General features: G+C 42.9%; 1 protein-coding gene across 4 annotated transcripts in view; it reads left to right on the top strand.

Annotated features, from left to right (window-relative positions):
- BRD9 (bromodomain containing 9) overlaps nt 1–21,196 on the top strand; it is a 48,830-nt gene that overhangs the window by 13,102 nt on the left and 14,532 nt on the right. For 2 of the 4 annotated variants that reach the window (XM_018568861.1, XM_018568860.1), the window contains exons 5-10: nt 5,611–5,755; nt 13,610–13,720; nt 14,203–14,384; nt 14,749–14,769; nt 19,661–19,793; nt 21,114–21,186. In XM_018568861.1, the coding sequence (XP_018424363.1) occupies nt 5,611–5,755; nt 13,610–13,720; nt 14,203–14,384; nt 14,749–14,769; nt 19,661–19,793; nt 21,114–21,186 (665 nt within the window). The remainder of the gene's footprint in view (nt 1–5,610; nt 5,756–13,609; nt 13,721–14,202; nt 14,385–14,748; nt 14,770–19,660; nt 19,794–21,113; nt 21,187–21,196) is intronic. The other 2 variants (XM_018568862.1, XM_018568863.1) reach the window with 2 other exon arrangements.

Below are 21,196 nucleotides of genomic sequence, written 5' to 3'. Positions count from 1 at the left end.
GAGCTGGGCACTGTATCTGTGACTGTGTCTAGAGTGATGTTTTTTTCCTGACTTTTCATATGAAATTCTTACATTATGACCCATAAGCCTTCAATAGTTTGTTTACAAGAAACTCCTATAGTGGGTGGTAATGTGAGGTGGCTAGAACGTAAGTTTATACAATATACAGCCTACACTTGTTCTGTATATTCTAGAGGGGTCTCAGTATGGTTTGTAAAGATATAGCTTTTTCCTGTTTACAGGTTCAAAGAGGGTAGATATGTATTTATACACTGTAAAATCTATGATTTTTAATTTATATTGGTAAATGTATATATTCCTCCTCCTTATTTCAACTCCAGAAAATGATTGCTTTTATTAAGGATAAATTACCTATTCACATGATAGTAATAGGGGACTTTAATAATTTTATGAATGCTCTATTAGATAAATTCCCTATACCAATCCTCCAGGGCACTAGTGAGGTCACTGCGCTGTATAATGTTTGTAAAGAGACCGGTTGTACGACGTGTGGCGTTTGCTGCACCTAGTAGAATATCAATGTATTTGTTTTTCTAAAACTCAGAACACATTGTCTAGGATAGATTTAGTTTTATGTGCAAGAGATTACCTCTGCTTAAGTCGGTTGAGATACAACCTAGATCACTTTCTGATCATTCACCAATAGTCACGATAATTGAAAATAGGGGCTATTATCATAAGTTTACCATGGAGATTGAATCTGGGTTGTTTTTTTTTGTTATTGCATTAGGATAAGAGATATCGCTATTCTTAAATACAAATGCAAAGTCAGCATCACAGGGGATATTATATGCAATTTTTCTCTAAAGGTCCTAAATGAGGGGGATATTCTCACAACAGATTAGTAGGGTAAGGAGGAAGTTGAATAAGCAGGAGGAAGAGGCGCAGATAGAAGTGGGCAAGAAGGAAGCCCAGTTTGTAATGATTCAATCCAACTTGGCTTAACCCCATAACACCATCCTGCCATCCAACATCTTTATTTGTGCACAACCCAATGATCTTTACCTTTGATGTACACCCCTGACTGCTGCTTAGGCACAACTACATTCGCTGTTTTGTTGTAATGCTTATCTGAAAACAATAAAAATTTTGTGGTTAAAATAAAAAAAAATACTGGGAAGAGGGGGAGAGCACTGTTTTGTTGCCCCCCTTACTGCAAACATATGAGGAGGCAATAAAAATAGGGAGGCTGCCTGAACCTATATACACTATATATAAGTATTGGGACACTCCTCCAAATCATTGGCCACAGGTGTATAAAATCAAGCACCTAGGTGTGCAGACTGCTTCTAAAAACATTTGTGAAAGAATGGGTCGCTCTCAGGAGCTCAGTGACTTCAAGTGTGGTACCGTGATAGGTTGCCACCTATGCAATAAGTCCATCCATGGCATTTCCTTGCTACTAAATATTCCACGGTCAATTGCTAGTGGTATTAAAACAAAGTGGAAGCAACTGGGTACAAAAGCAACTCAACCACGAAGTGATAGGCCATGTAAAATGACAACGGGGTCAGCGCATGCTGAAGTGCGCAGAAGTCGCCAACTGTCTGCAGAATCAAAAGCTACAGACCTCCAAACTTCGTGTGGCCTTCAGATTAGCACAACAACAGTGCGTAGAGAGCTTCATGGAGTCGGTTTACATGGCCGAGCAGCTGCATCCAAGCCTTACATCACGAAGTGCAATGCAAAGCGTCGGATGCAGTGGTGTAAAGCACGCCGCCACTAGACTCTAGAGAAGTGTAGACGTGTTCTCTGGAGTGACTAATCACACTTCTGTCTGGCAATCCGATGGATGTGTCTGGGTTTGGCGGTTGCCATGAGAACGGTACTTGCCTGACTGCATTGTGCCAAGTGTAAGGTTTGGTGGAAGGGGAATTATGGTGTGGGGTTGTTTTTCAGGAGTTGGGCTTCCAGTGAAGGGAACTCTTAAGGTATCCGCATACTAAGACATTTTGGACAACTTCATGCTCTCAACTTTGTGGGAACAGTTTGGGGATTTCCCCTTCCTGTTCCCACATGACTGCGCACCAGTGCACAAAGCAGGCTCCATAAAGACGTGGAGGAACTTGACTTGCCTGCACAGAGTCCTGACCTCAACCTGACCAAACACCTTTGGGATGAATTAGAGTGGAGACTGTGAGCCAGGCCTTCGCGTCCAACATCAGTACCTGACCTCACAAATGTGCTTCTGGAAGAATTGTCAAACATTCCCACACACTCCTAAACCTTCTGGACAGCCTTCCCAGAAAAGTTGAAGCTGTTATACCTGCAAAGGGTGGGCCAACTCAGTATTGAACCCTACGGACTAAAACTGGGATGGCAGTAACGTTCATGTGCGTGTAAAGGCAGGTGTCCCAATACTTTTGGCAATATAGTGTATGTGGCCGCAATTATAGTCCTACAGAAAAAAGGGAAGGATTTATTGTTGCCGGAATCTTGCAGACCTATTTTTTTGCTAGGAGCTGATGTTTAGATGATCGCGAAAGTGCTAGTGAATAGGCTATCAAACCTAATCCAAACGATAATAAATCCTGATCAATGTGGCTTTATGGCAAATAAATCGACGGCTCATAATATAAGGAGAGTCTATTTAAATATGCAAGTGCCCTCTGAACAAATAGGGAATAGAGCTTTGCTATCTTTGGATATTGCAAAAGCTTTTGCTATCATAGAGTGGGATTATTTGTGGGCAGAATTTACAGTGTTTGGATTTGGCCCTAGGTTTATTTTGAGTGTTCGGCTGTTGTATGTCAGTCCCTTTTGCTAAAATCCAAGTGAATAAGTTAGTATACTCAGACTATAGGCTAATGGGCGGAACTTTGCATGGGTGCCCCTTGTCACCCCTTCTATTTTCTCTGGCGATAGAACCATTAGCCAACTTAATAAGATCACCTAAGGTGGTGGGATTTAAATGTGGGGAGGAGGAAGATATTATATGCAGATGATATGTTGATTTATTTTTTGGCAGATACTAATTACTCTTTGATAGAGGTTATGTCCATACTTTTAGATTTTGGGAATTATTCAGGGTTGGAGGTAAATTGGAGTAAATCAATGTTTCTTCTGATAGTTCCAATGCAGGACTCATTACCTGTACAACTAAAAACGGGTACAAATTGTGGACTCATTTGGGTATCTGAAAGTTCAGATTAGAGTAAATAGTGTGAATTATGTGGAAGATAATATAACACCTCTTTTGCAGAAATGTATGCAATACTTGGTGTAAGCCCCCCTGGACACCGGTGGGTAGACTCAATCTTCTTAAAATTATTTGAATGCCTCAGCTTGCTTTTATACTGCATAATTCTCAATGTTGGATAGTTCAGAATGTATATAGGAGGATAAATGCAGTGTTTAGAGAGCTGATTTTGGAGAAGGAAGCAATCTTGGAGGTGTATTCTCTTATTAAGTACTTGTTTCAAGCAAAAGATCCCTGAATGGCCCTAGAGACAATCCTATATTTGAAGGAATTTGCATCTTTGCCACCCTATAAGACTGATTGGTAAAGTATGGAAATCAACTAAAGTCCTGTTGAATATTCCTAAATTTGCAACATATGCCCCAATATGGGAAAATAGAAGAATATTTGAAGTGGCTAAATTACAAGGTTTTGGAGTATGGAAAAGAGGAGGGATTTTGACATTGGCACAAATTTATGACAAAGGTATGTTGAGAACATTTCAGTCTCTACAAACAGAATATTTGCTGCCGAACTCCCAGTTTTACAAATATCTGCAATTGAAACATGCGCTTACAACACATCCCATTATTAGTGATATTTATTTTGGCTCAAATTTGGTTTTGGATAAACTATTTATAGCAACTGCGACAATGTTGGTGATTTCAAGACTATATTCTGATCTTATCCCAGAGGTGTTGGGTAAATCACTCTTGAAATGCAGAGAAGGCTGGGAGGTGGATTTGTGCCCAATAGAAAATAGTAGAGGTGCACCGAAATGGAAATGTTAAAACCGAAATTTAAAAAAAGTCAGGCCGAAACCGATACCGAAAATGTTTTTTTTAATTTTTATTTAATTTTTTATTAAATATTATTATTTTTTACTTTTTAGGGGCTTCGGGAAAATATTAGGGGTCTAAACACACCCCTGATATTTCCCTTTTAAAATAGAAAAAGAGATTGAGAACACAGAGTCCTCAATCCCTTTTTCTGTATCCCCCTGTTATCAATGAACAGGAATCCTCGGAGTGTTCCTGTTCATTGATAACTTGAGAATATTGTTTGTTTACTATAACTACAATTATGAATGAATGGGGGTGATATAGTTAACATACCATATTCTCAATTATGTACACACACTCAGCGTTCACTGATCGCTGAGTGTGTGTACCTTGCTCTTCTCTCTGACACACTGGGACAGCGGCCAGCGGGGAGAAAAGAAAACAGGGATGCGCCGATGTATTGGCCGAAACATGGCTCTTTCGGCATTATGCCAAAAGTTCAATTTTCGGCCGACATGTTTCGGCGGCCGATATATCGGTGCATCCCTAGAAAATAGTATATGGGAGGAGGTGCTGTGAACAATCCAGCTGGTGTCACAATCTGCCATACATAGTGCCAATGTATGTATATGATGTGGGAACTTTACTGCAAGTAGAAGACTATGTATAAAAAAAAAGAGCGTGATCAACTGTGTTTAACTTGTATGAGGATCTTTTCCTTTTGTTTATTAAGATCATCATATTGAATCTTTCCTTTTTTGTGGTTTGTTGTTGGTCTGTTCTCTTCTGGTTTTTTTTAATGATGTGATATGATTGGAGTATATGTTATGTACATGTCTGTAAACTTTGAAAATGGTATAATTATATAATAAGTAAAATTTGAAAAAAAGAATCAGTGCAGTGCTTCTTGGGCTTTTTGGCATGATGCACCTGATTTGTAAAGCTGCCACCTGCTCTTATGTTCACCTCCTTTTTTACTAGGTGCATGTTCAGGCTGCATCTAATGCCAACTTCGGGAGTAAGGTCTTTCAGGTTGCTCTTTAAGCAGTTCCCAGTTTTCTGTTTATAGGGGGCCTGTTAGCATTTTGTTTGCTGTGTTGCTCACCTCTCACTTGGGCTGCTTTTGAATATCTCCGCTGTCTTTGAATCCTGTGTTCCTCAATTAAAGATTTTTTTTTTAACTTACCATAAAATCCTTTTTTGGAGTTCATTGTGGGACACAGGACCGACCCCTCTCTGTTTTGATCCTTGTTCTTGGTTTTGAGGTGTGTTTAAAAATGAGGCATGCTGGGAGTGGAAGGCAATATACTAGGCGGGTCACTGTTTTTTTATTTTGTATTTCCAAGTCGCCAAAATCTTCCTGGAAGGGGCACTATAGCACAATTGTCCTTGAATCCTGTACCTCTCTCAATAAACTCCAAGAAAAGGATTTTACAGTGATTAAAAAATCCAATTATGACAATTAAGAAGTAGTAGTCATCCACAAGGCATGGGAGGAAAAGATGTATCCCTGTAAGATGATTTTCTAGTAGTGTTGTTATGTAAGTGATATTTAAACATATAAAAATTTGACTATTTTTTTTAGATGAACCATGTATACATGTAGGTAATGCTTGTTTTTCATTACAGGAAAGACCCCCATGGTTTTTTTGCTTTTCCAGTGACAGATCAGATTGCGCCAGGTTATTTCATGATAATAAAACATCCTATGGATTTTAGTACTATGAAAGAAAAAATTGCTGCAAATGACTACAAATCAATCACAGAGTTTAAGGTATGTCATGTGTTAAAGAGCATTATTAGCCTACCAATGTTTGAGTGATATATCTAAATGTGATTATATTGAGAGATAAATTATTTTTAACTAAGTTTAAATGTCTCTATAACCAAAATTATTTTTTACATTTGGACAGAGTAGGGAAGGGTTAAACCTTTTTCCAGGTTATTTGTTTACTGCCTGCGTAGCATTGGGAACATTTCCTCTTCACTTTCTGTTCTAGATATGCAACATAAAGTGAGAGGGAATCTCCCAAAGTGAGGGAAATTCATTTAAAAGTGACATTAAAGGCAAAGAAAAATGTTTCCCTCCCCCCAATGTTAATGTTAGCACTTACCTTAAATTATGTATCTTTTTCCGATCTTCCTCTTCTTTCCTGATGTTTTCAGCCTTCTCTCCAGCGGTGCGGCGGCGCTCCGATCCAGCGCTGACTGCTCTGTTACTCTGATCCAGCGGTGTCTGCATGCGGGTGCACGCGTCCATAGACTTACCTTGCGTCCCTCGTCGCGTCCCGGCCGAAAATGAGAACTGTGGGCGCTCGAGAAATTTCTCATTTTCGGCATAGGACCGCGCACGGAACACAGGTGAGTCTAAAATGATGTTTGAGCGTTTTTTTACTTTTTGCATATATCTACTGCTTGCTAGCAGTAGATATATGCAAAAAAACGGGAGGGTTTAAATATCCTTTAAGACCATTTGTCATTGAACAGTGGTCCCCATAAGAGGATTTCCCCTTACCTTGTGTCACAAGTACAGATATAAAAAGTTCACTGAGGGTCTAACCCTTCTCCTCTTCACTTAAATGATTGCAAAAAAACCAGGAGGCTTTTTATATAGATCTACTGTCAGCAAGCAGTAGATACAGTATATGCAAAAGCATTCAAAAAAAGTTAACCAAGCGGCCGTGCGCTACCGTCTAAAGATCTGAAGATTCTTGGGCGGCCGCAAAGGATCATGGGGCGGGCACATGCGCAGTAGCTGATCTTCGGACTGGAGAAGAGGAGAGACTCAAGATAAGTCAATGCAGGCAGCGTGCACCCACACAGACTCTGTGGAACAGGAAGAGTCCGGAGTCAGCGCTGGATCAGAGACCCGCACCAGCGCTGGAGGGACTACTGGAAAGGAGAAGAGGATTGGATCAAGAGGCATCATTTAAGGTTAGGCCTTTCACCAGCATTGGGGGGGAGGGGGGCATTTTAGGCTTTAATGACACTTTAAATATACTGAGGGGGATTTATCAAAACTGAAGCAGACAACATCTGGAGCAGCAATGCATGACAACCAATCTGCTTCTCTTTAATTTTCAAATCTTAACTGAAGAGAAAAGCAGATTGGTCTCCCCGGGCAACTGCTCCAGTTTTGATCAATCCCGCCCACTGTGTTCTGTGTTTACTTTCCAGTTGTATACATCCCTTGGGTGGCATTTTGCTTCCCTCTTATAACTGCAGCACATTGGCTGTTTCACTGCAATTTTTCTCTCTTCCAGTACAAACCAAATTCCCCATGAATGATTATTCTTTCTTTGTAATTAAGAAATTTTTCTTTATACAAGGATTTATTTATATATAATTTTTTTGTCCTGGTCTTGTGATGTGCAGGATCCTTTTCCTCCTTTTTCTGTCCTCCAGCTGTGGGAGGGGCCTGCATGCTGCAGAGAACAGCTATATGTAACATGGCTCTATTCTCTGCATCATTCTTCTGTGTGTCTAGTTTGGCTTCAACCAGGAAGATGACCTGTACTAGAATGTGGACATTATTGCTATAAAAACTAGTTTTTATATTGGGAGAGGAAGGGGGATGAAGTTTGCAACTCTTGAAATTGCTGTAATCAAAATACATCAAAAATTGGCAAACTCGAAATGTGAGCCAAGTTAAATTTCTTGATCTGTATACTTGTTTGGCTCTATTACTCAGAATGTATAGAAACCAGGGCATTAACAAGACAGCCAGGCAACTAAGATTTTAAGATTTCCTTCACTATATCTAAAACACAAATGGAATTGTGCAAAAAAGTGATGCAAATGATCATTGTTACATTACAGATTCTAAACAGCTTTAAGTACAGTGGTACCTCGGTTCACGAACTTAATTCGTTCCGTGATTCTGGTCACAAACCGAATTGGTCGTGAACCGAATCAATCTGTGATCAGACCGCAATCTTGACTAGAGGAAGTCACGACCAGTGTCAGAGCAGGGAAGATTACAGTCCATGTACCCATTGCCCTCCTGACCGCTCGTCCATCAAAGTAACATGGGTGCTCGGTAGTCGACAGATGGCCACCGTCACAGTAATGCAAAAGAATATGGACACCGGCAGCAGGTAGAATACATCTATTTATTGACGTACATGCAAAAAGGTATAGTACACTTAGTGCTAAAAGGTATAGTACACTTAGCACTAAGTGTACTATACCTTTTTGCATGTGCGTCTATAAATAGACGTATTTTTGCATGTGCGTCAATAAATAGACGTATTTTATCTGCTGTTGGAGTGCCGGTGTCCATATTCTTTTGCAGAGCAGGGAAGATGGCTGCGGTTGTGTTCCTCATCAGAGTTCGCGAACAGAAGCAAAATTTTGCAGAACTTCCTGTTCGCAAACCGAATTGTTCGCAAACAGAACCGTTCATGAACCGAGGTACCACTGTATTTCACATTCATGAAAATATTTATAGCCATTTTGGACTGCTTTGTTTCTGAAGATTTTAATGTAAATGACTAAAAGTGCACTTAAGTGTATGTAAAGCCAAAACCTTCTTTCCCCAGTCATCTTCCAGCACAGCCAATGAGATAAGGCTCTGCCTGCCTGCAACAGGAAACACATCAACCACGTTTAAATAAATAGACCCCTCCTTCCATCCCAATTCAGTTTTTTTGTGTTTCCTCCGGCTACACAGGTCACATCGTAATGTTTGTTATTTTCAGGGTTCATTTTCAATTTGCCTCAGAGCAGAGCCTAACCCTGATATGCGTTGGGACCTACTCCAGGATCTCCTGCTGCAGCGCATACAGGGATCCCTTATCGGACCCCCATCCGAGACTAGGCCAAGGTTCCCCTCCGTCATTCAGGGAGGGCAACCATCCTCCTGTGCGTGAGTGGCTCCAGATGGTGACCCCCCCCGGTGTGCAGTAGTGGCAAGGGTGTTACCCTGAGCGGTGTACGGGACTCCCTCTTGTATTGGCATTGTAGGGGGCAGGCTCCAGCAATGGGTGCAGTGTGGTAGACACTTACCAGTCGGAGCACTGTGAGTCGCTGTTCCACAGGGCCATGTATCAGTCTGCTGAACCGCATGGTGGCTTGCGCAGGAGAGTGGCGGTGTCTGCAGGCTGTTTCCAAGGTTGTAATGTTTCAGCATCAGCTGGGAGCGCCGTTGCGCCGCCTGGACACGGAGCTAGGCGCGTCAACGAGTACAGCATGGTACGGTGACGCGCTTCCGTTGCACCATTTCCGGGTTCCGGAACTCAGCGCGCGCTGGCCAGTGTAAAGGCGCCTGGGGACTGAGACAGTCGGCATGTGCAGTTGAGACACCTCCCATACCGAACAGCGCTCGGCCACGACTACTGCGGCTGCACACCTCGCGGACTGACTGGGACCACATACGGTCAGTGGGGACGTCGGGAGCAGGCCGAAAGCGTGGTCGGCAGTGAGCTGCAATATGCCCATGGAGGCCGGACCAGGTGTTGCCCACCCCAGATCTGGGAGAGTATGGCACTAGCGCTAAGGTAGGCGAGTTTACTTGGTAATTCTCCTCTATCCTTACTCAGCTTGTGTTGGGGGCCTGTGGTACAGGACAAGCTAGGTTGTGATGTTTCTCAAACATTGTTTGCATGTTGGGTAGAGCACTGGTTGACGGCATCCTTCTTGTCTTACGCAGGTCAAGGCCTCGGAGGATAAGCCCCTTGCTGAAGCTAGTGGCTCTCACCCAAAAGGGAAGAAGTGTGCCTCTTGCAACGCCAAAATGTCACCTTCATGGTCCAAACCCTTATGCAAAGGCTGTTTAGAGAAGGTGGTGGCCAAAGAATCGGCTGGGATGTTCAAGGGTCTGATAGATTCTATGAGAGATGAAATGGTTACCACTTTTCAATCTTTCCGGTCTGTGTTACAGAACCCAGTGGGACCACTGGTAGATACCAGTTTACCCGGTAATTTTAAAAAGGGCTTTTAAAAAGGGGAAGTCTAAGAGTAATTTCCTCTTTAACCCCCCGCAGCAGCCCAACAAATCCCAATGACCGATTGCTCAGGGTGGGAGGAAGACTGGGGGAGTTCTTCCCGCTCTGGAGGCAACTGACCAGCAACAAATACATTTTGGAACTGGTTCAGATTGGTTACAAAATAGAGCTGACGGAACCGCCTCCGTCAATGCTTCTGATTACTTCCTTGTCAAAGGACCGGAAGAAAGCAGAGGCAATGACAGCGGCTGTGCAAGATCTGCTGGACCAGGGGGTTATAGTGCGGGTACCCGTGTTGGAGGAGAAGAGAGGATTTTACTCCCAAATCTTTTCCAGGATGAAGCCCTCAGGAAAGTGCAGACTGATACTCAATCTGCAGCCTCTGAACAGGGTGGTACTGTACAAAAGATTCCGCATGGAATCGATCTTGTCAATTCGAGAGTTGCTGCCCCTAGGTTCTTTTCTAGCGACTATAGATCTGAGAGACGCTTATTTTCATATTGCAGTAAGAGAGCCGTCACAATACTTACTAAGGTTTGCAGTGCGGGGGTCCTGCACTTTCAATACGGGGCCCTGCCGTTCGGTCTTTCCTCTACGCCTCGAATCATTACCAAAGTGTTGATGGAGACGCTGGCCCCCCTGAGATCTCGGGGGGTAGGGGTCATACCTTATTTGGACGACCTCTTGTTTTTCGCCCCATCAGAAATTGTACTCGCTGGAGTTAGCGATCCAACACTTGGAGAGTCTGGGTTGGTTGGTGAACAGGGAAAAGTCACAACTGGTCCCTGCGCAGACGGTAACATTTTTGGGTTATTGGATCAATACTCAGGAAATTACCATTACTTTACCAGGGGAAAAAGTGTCAATGATGGTGGAAGAAACGCTGAAGTTGAGACTGCAGGGCGCAGTATCAGTCAGGTCAGTGATGAGAGTGGTGGGGCTTATGACGTCCGCCATCCCAGCAGTTACCTGGGCGCAGTTCCGTTCCAGAACCTTACAAAATTGGCTATTGAGGGCCTGGGGAAGTCGACAAGAAGACCTAGACAAAATGGTCCACATCACGGAGGAGACAAAGCAATGCCTCCTGTGGGGGATGGACTGTCGAAACCTCTCAGTGGGCAGGCTGTGGTGCCAGCCTGCACCGTTGGTAGTGACAACGGATGCCTGGGGATGGGGAGCCCATTGCCTGGAGCACATTTGGCAGGATACCTGGGAGCACACAGGCAGAGTCAAGTCGTCAAACTGGAGAGAGCTCTAGGCGATAGGGCTAGCTCTATGCCAGTTTCGAGATGTCTTAGCGGGCCGCCATGTAGCGGTGGCCTCGGACAATGCCGCGGCGGTAGCTTATATAAACAAGCAGGGGGGCACGCGCTCGCATGGGCTAATGGCATTGGCGACGGAAATTCTGTCATGGGCAGAACGAAACCTCCTATCCCTGACGGCGAGACACATCAAAGGCAGCCGAACGGAGCTTCACAAATCCGAATGGGCTCTGAACGCAAGAACGTTTGCCTGGATCACCAGCTTGTGGGGCTGCCCGGAGGTGGACCTCTTCGCAGCCGCCAACAACAGGCAGGTGGAACAATTTTTTTCCCTCTCCAGGGACGACGGGGCTCTGGGGGTAGACGCTTTGGCGCACCCTTGGAGGTTCCGTTTAGGTTACGCATTTCCTCCACTACAGTTGATTCCGAATGTACTTTGGAAACTCAGAGGAGAGAGGATGACGTTAATTTTAATAGCGCCATACTGGCAGAAGAGGCCGTGGTTCACGACACTCCTAGAGCTTTGTGGGGAGGGGCCGCTGTTTCTTCCGCCGACAGCAGACTTGCTGGTACAGGGCACGGTGAAGCACCCGCAAGTACAGGCTTTAAATTTAGCTGCGTGGCTTTTGAAAGGGAGGTGCTGATTAATAAAGGGTTATCCGCACAGGTCGTTTCCACATTGTTGCACAGTAGAAAACCGGTCACAGCTGCAATTTACCTGAAAGTGTGGAGAGTCTTTTCAAGCTGGTACAACAGCCAAGGTAGACCGACGGCCGACACGGTGCCGTTGGTGTTAGATTTTCTGCAGGGAGGTCTGGAGAAGGGACTTTCCTGTAGTACACTGAAAGTGCAGGTGACGGCTCTGTCTAATTTTGTGGATAGTAGACTGGCAGAGGAACCTCTCATAAAGCGGTTTCTGCGAGCTGTAGTCAGAAAGAAACCCCCAAAGAGTAAGGTGGTGCCAAATTGGGATCTCTCGGTGGTATTGCAAGAGTTTCTCAAACAGCCTTTCGAACCCATGGGGGAGTGCTCCATCCAGAACCTGACGGTGAAGACAGCCCTCTTGGTAGCATTAGTTTCTGCTCGGAGAGTGAGCGAGATTCAAGCCTTCTCCATGGCTGATCCGTACTGCACCATCATGGCAGATAAAATTGTTTTACGGCCAGACCCGGCTTTTTTGCCGAAGGTGGTGTCCACTTTCCACAGGACTCAGGAGGTGGTCATCCCTTCGTTTGCAACTAACCCTACCTCTGCTGGAGAAAAGGAATGGCGGGGCATTGACGTACGCAGGTGCGTCCTAGAGTACCTTAGGGTCACGAAACCGTGGAGACGGTCGACTCGTCTCTTTGTAGTCTTTGGGGGGTCCCACTAGAGGGAACAGGGCCACTAAAAGCACAATTGCTAGGTGGATTAAAATGGCCATAACTGAGATTTACAACGCTCAGGGCTTGGCGTTGCCAGGGCCGCTCACGGCACACTCGACTAGAGCATGGGCCACTTCATGGGCAGAGCGAGCAGGGGCTACTCCAGACCAGATCTGCAGAGCAGCCACTTGGTCCACTTTCCAGACCTTCATCAGGCATTACAGACTGGACCTTATGACCCAACAAGACAAGGCATTTGGCAGGAAGGTCCTGCAAGCTGTGGTCCCACCCTAGGAGGTAAGATTTGTCCTCACTGATCCTCTCATTGGCTGTCCTGGAAGATGACTGGAGAAAACATGAGTTGATTACCTGATAACTCTGTTTCCAGGAATCTTCCAGGACAGCAGATTCCCGCCCTTGGTTGGTAGCCAGGGGACATGCATGACTGGATGTCCCCAGGGGAGGGGATACTTTGAAACGTTTGGTAGCCTTCGGTTCCAGAATTGAATAGGGATGGAAGGAGGGGTCTATTTATTTAAATGTGGTTGATGTGTTTCCTGTTGCAGGCAGGCGGAGCCTTATCTCATTGGCTGTCCTGGAAGATTCCTGGAAACAGAGTTATCAGGTAATCAACTCTGATTTTTTTTTATTTTTTTTTTATAGCGTCGGAAATGGTTAAGGTCCCTGTTTGATTTTTTTTTTTTTCTCCTAGAGACGATGGTCATCAGAACCAATAGAGAGGGATCTCCTGAGTGGGATTTTTTTTATAAATTTTAACCTTTAAAATGAATTACCCAATTTAAACTTTTTGAAGAAAAAAAAATCAAGCCTTGCTGTTGCATTTTGATCTATGTTCATTTGGTACCCATAGCAACAATGTATTATTTTTGCACTAAGATGTTTGAAAGGAAATATAACTGAAATATTAGTAATTGATTTGATGATCTTTTCTTTACTTCTGCTGGATTTTGTGCAAACCACTACCTTGCTTTTAGAGTGTTGATGGGGACGTGTGGTATACTTGGTAAATCATCATCTAAATTTTTATATTTTACAGGCAGATTTTAAACTTATGTGTGATAATGCAATGACATACAACCGGCCTGAGACGGTTTACTACAAGTTGGCCAAGAAGCTACTTCATACAGGCTTCAAGATGATGAGTAAAGTACGATCGAATGTGAAATATTAGTGCATGCCTCCATTTTTGTGTTTTCATCTGCCATCCACTTTTGATTATAGCAATATTGAACATGTTTAGCCTTGGGGACAAAAAATAAATTTATAATGAATTTTGTTTAGTTATTGAGGTTATTTTTTTAAGTTGCTAAAGGTTGTACAAATATAAGTAAAAATGGTTTGCTAAGTATATGTAGTTCTGCTGTATGTTTATCATAGATTATATATGTATTGACTTCAATGTTAACATTTTGCAGAGCACTTTTTTCTTTACTTTCTGATTTTGAACATTTTATTTCTGTTTTTGCATGGATGTTTTTGGAAAGAATAACCCAACCGTCCTGCATAAGCATTAAAATCTAGCATTGTAGGACTGAGGTAATATTGTTCCCATCCCATCCATTCATCATAGCACCTTTTGCTATGGAAGTAGATATAAAGTTCCTGCTGCTCTGTCCTTTTTGATTCTAGGAACGGCTTTTAGCTTTGAAGCGCAGTATGTCGTTTATGCAGGACATGGATTTTTCTCAGCAGGCTGCTATATTGGGGGATGAGGACACTACAGTGGAAGATCCTGCTCCAGAGGTCCCAGTCCCAGCTCCAATTGAGATGACGACAAAGAAATCTAAAAAGCCAAGCAAGGAAGTTATTCGGTAAAAATACAAGCCTTTTCTGGTAGTTAAATATGTGGACAGGTGTATAGCATGTGCTGAGACTTAATTGAATTGCAAGGATCTATGTGTTTGAGTTCCATATATTTACACAAAAGTTTCTTTTCCTTGAAATTACCCTTGGTGTAGTGAGCTGATGAATCAAAGTTTTGCCACTTACACTTTTACTAGAGCTTGTTCACATACATGTTTTGTGTTTTTCAACTCTTACTAATTTTGCTGTGGTAAATATAGTTATCGTTTGATAAATTCTCAAAATAATGTGTCACTGAAATATGTAAAGCAACTTAAAAAATAAGTATTAGTATGACCATATCTAAACCTATTTTTTCTACAATTTTTGCAGGGTGATTGAGGATGATCAGAGGTATGTCTTTGTTGATGTTTGTGGTTATTTCTTTCCTACTTGTTGTTGTTTTCCATCTGGCTGTATTACCTATGCAACCAAAACTTCTTTCTTTATAATCTGTCACCTTGTACTTTTCATGGCAGCTTTCTTCTGGCTGTGTTTTTTCTGGATTTTCTAGCTGGGAATGAACTAAATCAGCAGGGTTTGCAAGACCCAGGAAGGAACTCAAGAGAGAAGCTGATGGAGGCTGCCACCACTGAAAATTTTACTTTTATAAAAATGTCCATATGTCTGTTATAATGGCCCTTGATCTGCATTAGGGCCTGTGTTGACAGGCTTTCGTTGGCTTTAAACAGGTTTTGCATTTCCATACAAGTCTATGGAAATTAAAAACTTGCTTGAAGCAGGTAAAATGCAGGACAGAAGAAGGTGAACTGCATGTCTGATGCACCTTTCAGTAAATTCTGAATGATTTCAGAAGCTTCTCAAATTAATGTCAAACTGAAACCATTGACAAAAGCCCAAACCCTATCAACACCGGTCCAGGTTGGTGATTGTTATACTGACCCTCTGGCTTTAATATTTTCAGTCGGGCAACTAGCATTTTCAGAAGGTGGTCAGCATGGCAGCCTCATGTTTTTCATGTCAGATTTTCTAGATTACTTTTTTTGTTAATCAGGCAAGTCTGCAAAATTCAAAAACAGAATTTTAGTGCATTTAATCAGCTTTACAATCTTGCTTTGTAGTTGCAATAACCTGTGCATTTGGTCCTGACATATAAAGTTGAGCTCTCAAAAAAATTAACTACAGTTAAAATATCATTGTATATCAAACAGCACATTATTGCTTTAAAAGAATAACTCAAGGGGAAAAGATAATGCTATCCACAAAAAGTTCATTTGTACTTGCGTCTAGAATTCTTCTCGGTTTTCATTACTTAGTTTTATGTGATCCTTGCACATGCGCTGTTACTGTCAAATTCTGTTTGGTTTAACTCCATCATCCTGTCACATTGTTCCCCGTCTTTCCACTTCCATGAGATACCGTACCGAGTCTACCCATTGGGCATGATTGTTACGTGGCTATGCATCGTTTGTTTCCCCAGAACGCCAGATAACTAATAGCTAGGTGGTTTAAAGTGTAATTCCAGCTGTGACGGACCCCCGTACTCAGGATGAGTATGTCCGCCGCTGTCTTCTTCCTTGCTCAGGAGATATCGAAACCCGCTGATCTGTAGCTCTTAGTTTTTCCCCAGTCACTGGCCGGGACACGAGTGTAGGCGAAACAAACTCTGGTTTATTGAGAAACTGCACAAACTTTTATACAGCAAGTGATGAGATCAGAATATAATCCCATCACATCCACCCTCCCCTCCCAGACAATCGGTCTGCTCAACACCACAGGGCTTCCCCTGCTAACGAGCTCCAGACAGCCATAGAATGAGCCTGGCCAGAATGTCATTGTTCCGAGCTCCCTCAGAGAACAATGGGAGATAACGAGGGATGGTGCTGATAGTCTTTCCATAACCAGGTTACTCAGTGTAACGCACTCAAACATAACTCAACACCAATACACATTTAACTCCTAAAACTGATCACCATGTCGTCACACCAGCCAAAACCTTTTTCTTAATTTTAGCAAGAATAGGGAAGAATTCAATCCTTTGAGTTTTACTATTATCCAGGACTCCATTACAGAGACCTGCCCTCACTCACTGACATGATGACAACAGTTTCAGCAGCAGGAAGTGATGGAAATTCTGCAAGTACACAAACTAATTAAAAGCTGAAAGGGTTTCTAGCTTTCCCTCACTCTACTAAAAAAACAAAAACTTAAAGGAGAACTATGGGGTTAAGTCTTTTCCCCATAGTTCTCCTTAGGGTAACGGGAGGACACAAACAAGCGTCGCAAACTGAGACGCCGCAGCTGAAGCGGATCCCGACAATTGTGCCGGGATCCGCCCAGCTGCGTGACTGACAGCTGGCTCTGCCTATCTAGAGGCAGAGCCAGCTGTACCCTCCCCCGTCCGATCCACCAGTCAGCGCTATCGCTGACTGGTGGATCAATCCGTGTAAGGGAATAAACTACAGAAGTAGCATGTAGTAATAATCAGTCCCGCATTGACACATGCTATTGCATGGTACTTGTGCACCTTACTCTGTAGGAAGCCATTTGTTTAATGACCATTTGCTACACCAAGTGATTTCAGTAGCAGTGATGATCAAAGATAAATCTCCTGTGTAGTTTTAGCTTATTCATTTGACTGCCAGTGTGTGGTTAAATCTCTTGATAGCAAGAGAATGCAATCACCTATGACGCCCTAGAGTAATTGAATTCCCCTCATTGCAGTCATCGCAAGCCCGCCCCTCAGGGGGGTGGGCTTGCGATGATCGCAAGTACGATCTGCCTGTCCAAGATGGGCAGATCGTACAAGCTTTTAATTAGCTTAAACCATCGCAAGACAAAAGTCTTGCAATGGTTGTAAGGTGTATGGGCACCTTTTACAGAGCCCTGGAAAGCAGTAAAAACTTGACAGGAGTTCCTATTTTTACCCGTTTTATCCAAAACTAGAAATTAAAAAAACTATTTGGCTGGATATAGATTTTAAGCATTAGGGTGGCCTAATGCACTGCAGTTAAACCTAAATGAAATGGGGAGCCCTATGCGGGTATTCTGTGCTCCCTAAATGTCTTGATAAATCAAATCTAAAGATCTGTTAACAGTGCATTTATCAGCTTTGTATGAAAGCAGTGCTTTTATTTAAATAAGAAAGGTCTGTAGGATTGCATCCAGGTATCAGATGGGGTTGGCATTTCATACAAAAGCACTTACTCATAATGCTTTCACTTGGATTAAAATAATAATGTACTGAAATGCTTACCTCTCCTTGAAGAAAAGTCTGCTCCAAATTCCCAACACATGCAGACAATTTTAAGAATTGTAATTTTGACACACAGGAAGCCTTTCACCGTTTGGGTTATACTGCCATCTACAGGAGGACTGCAAACAAAGAAACTGTAGACTAGCCTAGAAGTGTCCTAAAAAGATGGAAGTCTTCAATGCCCTGCAAAATACTTTTTTTTTTTTTTTCTAGCACCTTTTTATCTATTCTTCAACATTTTTTTTTTCTTCAGTCACTGCACTGCTGATTGCAGCTATCTGCCACAGTGATGCTCAGCCTGGCCTTTGGAGTGCCGAGTCCAGACCCTGCTGGCCTGGAAGTTGTGGGGATAGCTTAGAAGGGACCTTCAGGCACTGGGTTCACCCTATAGCGCTTTCCAGACTTCATTCTGGTAACAAAGCATAGGGCACTTTCCAGATTCAGACCCACTAGTGAGTGGGTGGACTGGGGCAAGCACTGAGAGCTGCCTAAAGTACATAGGTCACTTAGCTTCATTATAATTCCATGTTTCCACCACGGAAGGAGTTTACACTGTGGGAGTGCTAACATCATTCACTGGGTGGAGTGCCGTGCGTGCTCTGGACTCTTTCCCACCACATGTTAGTGAAGCATCCCATCACCACTGCTCCTGCTTTATAAACAGTCACATGAAACTTCAATCCGATTCTACTGCCTGCTAAAATTATTTTGGTCACCTCCGGCCATCCATTCCTCAGTGGCTACCAGTTGTCTGGGTTTTGTGAGTAACTGAGGCCTTGTCCTGAACCTTATATTGCCTTAAAGCTAAGTTGCAAATTGTCTGATTCTAGACACGGGGGACAGTCCTACTGTACTGGGTGCTCCAGGTCACACTCTACTAAGAGCTTTGGGGTTTAGGTCGTCTGGATCAAGGTTTCATAGCCCAGTTCCTGTGAACAGTTTGAGGGGTTTTACTCCAACCTGTTCATCACTCCCAAACCCAAAGGGGTAATATGCCCTATCTTGGCTCTAAAAGCACTGAATATCTTTAGAGCTAAGAAATTTTGTGTGGAATCCACTAGGTCTGTCACCGTCATCCTTTTTGTGACATACTTATATGACCTCCTGTTGCGAAAACAGTCAACAAAAAATCTGTTGGACAATGTGGCTTTGACTATCCAGATGTTACAGTGGTTCAGATGGATGGGGGACATGACCTTAGACTAGCGGAAGGTTAGTTTTGAACTTTCCTCCTGCTAGTTTAAGGACATGTCTCTCATTCACAACCTTAATGTATTCCAATGTTTCAGTCATGTCCCCCCACTCCCTTCATTCCTGAAGACTGTACATATTAAATTCCTGCAGTCTCTCTTGATGTGTTTTATCCCTCGGACCTTTCTTTGTTGCCCTTCTCTGGACCCTGAAATCTTATTAACATCCTTTTATAAGTAACGTCCCAGAACTGGAGAAAGTATTTCTAAATAAGGTTTAATTAAAAATCTATATAGGGGAGTCAGAACCTTCTTCCTCCTGCTGGTGATAGTCAGTTTTGTCACCGCAAGAGAAGTAGATTGCACCCTATCCTGGGCAGACCTTTATGTTCAGCCTTCCAGTGTCCAATCCTCCTGTAGCTGGCAGTATAACATGAAGGTGAAAGACTTTGGTGTGTCAACATTTTACAGTAAGTACCAAAATCCTGTTTTTTTTGCATGCAGACACCAGAGTATTCACCCAATTTCTTGCACAGGAGAATTGGCTACAAATTTTAAACCACAAAAAATGTAAAAGCTTCTTGGCTGAGTGCCTAATTTTGTTTGTTTTATGCACTGTGTTCTAAGTTTTTAAGATTACTTACATAAACTAGACAACTTTAAAGTGGATCTTGCATCAGAATGCAAAGTCTGCTTCTTGGTTGTATACCCACCCTCCAAGTGAAAACACTGCATGAAACAACAGAAAAATATACTGTACATTAGAAAATATATCGAAAATTAATATAACTTGTATTACAAATTCTTTATGTGTACGCTTATTGTTGCTTTATTTCAGTTGTATTTTTGAACCAGAAGGCAATGCATGTAGTTTAACAGAGAGCACAGCAGAAGAACACGTATTGGCCCTGGTAGAGCATGCTGCAGATGAAGCAAGAGACAAAGTCAACAGGGATTTCCCCAACGGCAAGGTATATGTTTCCTAATGCAACATGCAGCATTTTAGCAGACAGAGATTTATGTTGGGAATTAAAGTGGACCTTTTAGCCCCTTTGACTAAAAAGCACATGAGCATACAACTATTCATGCTGATATGAAATCATGTTACATTTATTAGCTAAACAAACACATTTTTATTTTATTTACAATTTCTTTTCCATATCCTAGTCCACTTTGGCACAAATGATGTAATCATGTCCAAGCATTGCATCCTGGGAAGGTTACATCAGCAGTGCTTTGCTGGGAAATCTCATCTCAAGCAATTTTCCTTCCCTGAGATGATGTGCATGGTCACATGTCCTAGTCACATGTGCCAGAGTTCCAGGAAGTAAAGGGAGATCTAGTAACCTGCCCTTAGTTAAAGGGTTTTTAAACTGCCACTTTTTTTTGCATGTATCTACTGCTAGCAAGCAGTTGATTATATGTAAAAACTTTTTTTTAAAAACCAAAAAAATAAACCTTTACAAATAGGTTTAAACTTACCTGTGTCTTCGCTGCACACTCCCATTCGAACATCTCAAGCGTCTCAGGCAGCCGCAAAGGATCTTGGGGTGGGCGCATGCGCAGTTCAGATGTTCAGCCAGGAGACGAGGAGAGACCCAAGGTAAGTCTTTGGAGCAGCGTGCACCCACACAGACATCGTGGGACATGACAGAAGAGGAGGACAGAGGAGTCGACGCTGGATCGGAGACGCTGGAGGGACAGCTGAAAAGAACAGTAAAGATGATGATGATCGGATTAATAAACATAATTTAAAGGAGAACTATGGGGTCAGTGTTTTTCCCCGTAGTTCTCCTTAGGGTAACGGGAGAACACAAACTAGCGTCCTCCCGTTACCCTAAGCTCAGTATACCGCGAGCTACAGCTCGCGGTATACCGAGACGCAGCAGCCGGAGCTGATCCCGATGTAGATGACGGGATCCGCCCAGCTGCGTGAGTGACAGCTGGCTCTGCCTACCTAGAGGCAGAGCCAGCTGTACCCGCCCCCTCCCCCGTCCGTTCCGCCAGTCAGCGCTGGCAGATCGGAGCGGGGAGAGGGGAATCCAGCCCTCCCCCTGTCACGGCAGAGACTTCTAATTTATTGTCACTTTAAAATGGCCACTGTCAGAAGACTGGGAAAGAAAAGAAAAATAAGGTATGCAAAAAATAAAAAGCCAGCAATTATTTAGAAGTATGTGTTTGTAGATTGTAATTCCTAAACATATTTCTAAAGGTGCCTTTTGATATTTTGAAGATATATGGGTAACGTACCTTTTTTTAGTTGATTCTAAAATGACAACTTTTACTTCCAGATTGGTTACCTTAAAAAGAATGCAGATGGCAGTTTAATTTATACTGTAGTCAACTCTGATCCAGATGCAGAGGGTAAGTAGTA

This window comes from Nanorana parkeri, unplaced genomic scaffold (genome assembly GCF_000935625.1).
Source record: "Nanorana parkeri isolate BGI_ZX_2015 unplaced genomic scaffold, ASM93562v1 scaffold1255, whole genome shotgun sequence".
NCBI lineage: Eukaryota > Metazoa > Chordata > Amphibia > Anura > Dicroglossidae > Nanorana > Nanorana parkeri.
This window is presented reverse-complemented; position numbering and strand designations above follow the sequence as displayed.